Source organism: Kryptolebias marmoratus, linkage group LG14, assembly GCF_001649575.2.
Source record: "Kryptolebias marmoratus isolate JLee-2015 linkage group LG14, ASM164957v2, whole genome shotgun sequence".
Classification (NCBI taxonomy): Eukaryota; Metazoa; Chordata; class Actinopteri; order Cyprinodontiformes; family Rivulidae; genus Kryptolebias; species Kryptolebias marmoratus.
Genome location: NC_051443.1, coordinates 24295679 through 24296828, shown reverse-complemented (window position 1 = coordinate 24296828; position 1150 = coordinate 24295679). Strand labels below are relative to the sequence as shown.

The 1150-nt window shown below is 43.7% G+C and overlaps 1 protein-coding gene across 1 annotated transcript in view; it reads left to right on the top strand.

Annotated features, from left to right (window-relative positions):
* cacna1bb (calcium channel, voltage-dependent, N type, alpha 1B subunit, b) overlaps positions 1-1150 on the top strand; it is a 140768-nt gene that overhangs the window by 99950 nt on the left and 39668 nt on the right. Inside the window, exon 34 of the mRNA XM_037979527.1 lies at positions 607-717. Within this exon, the coding sequence (XP_037835455.1) occupies positions 607-717 (111 nt within the window). The remainder of the gene's footprint in view (positions 1-606; positions 718-1150) is intronic.

Below are 1150 nucleotides of genomic sequence, written 5' to 3'. Positions count from 1 at the left end.
AGGTCACGGTCACAGGTTACCCTTTTGAGAAAACCTTGTCTTAACTGTAACCCTGCAACCGTGTAAGTTAGGAGTGTCAAACTGCACAGCTGGACTCCTCACGGGTTAAGGATGATCCCTATTGATTTCAAGGTCATGGGGGTCAAAGGTCAAGGTCACAGGCAACCTCTTTAAGAAAACTTCGCCAGAGCTCTAACTCTGCAACCTTTTACGCAAAAATGTCCAACTGCACAGCTGGACACCTCATGGGTTAACCAGGATCCCTATTGATTTCAAGGTCACGGGGTTAAAGGTTAAGGTCACGGATCACCCCTTAGTTTAAACCTTGTCTCTGTGTCAGCTTCCCATCCGACTATCATAGAACTGTCAAAGTTTGTACCCTCGGACGGGCGTCTTATGTACCGTTGGTGGTTGATCTTATTTTGAAATCGTAATAGTTGCAGCAGTATTTATTCTACTTTGTTTCTATTGAAGCTTTGATTTTTCTTTTAGTTAGACTTAATATAGTGTTAAAAATATTTCAGATGGGGATGATTAGGCAAAAGTATGAAGTTAGAAGCAATGAAACTACCACCTGCTTCTATATTTCGGTGTTTTTGTCCTCAGTTCTACGACTCTCCAGACGCGTACGAGTCGATGCTGAAGTTCTTGAACATCATCTTCACCGGCCTCTTCACGCTGGAGTGCATCCTGAAGATTATTGCCTTCAATCCCCTGGTGAGCCGTTAGGACCGTTACGGTGTGTGGTGAACACCTTTTGTTTCTGTGCTCTTCTGTTTGGGTCAAATTAAAGTGTTTAAATTAAATTCAGTTCAGTTTATTTATGTAGTCGCAGCAAAAGTCCTCTCAGGTCTCCGAACAAAAACAGTTACATGCTTTAAAACAGCCAATTATAAAAGTTATCTATTCAAGGAAGCAGCAGATTGTGTCTCAGTCTCCCATCCTGAGCAGCATGGAGGCGACCAAGGAGAGGAAATGACTTCCATTTAACAGGAAGAACCCTCCATCAGAACCAGAACCAGGCTCAGTAGGGCCGGCCATCTGCTTCAACAGGTTGGGGTCTGAGAGGACAGGAAAGAGAGAAACACAGAATGACTATGGTCCAAGTATGGTTTCTATGGTCCAGGTGTGGTTTCTATGGTCCAGGTGT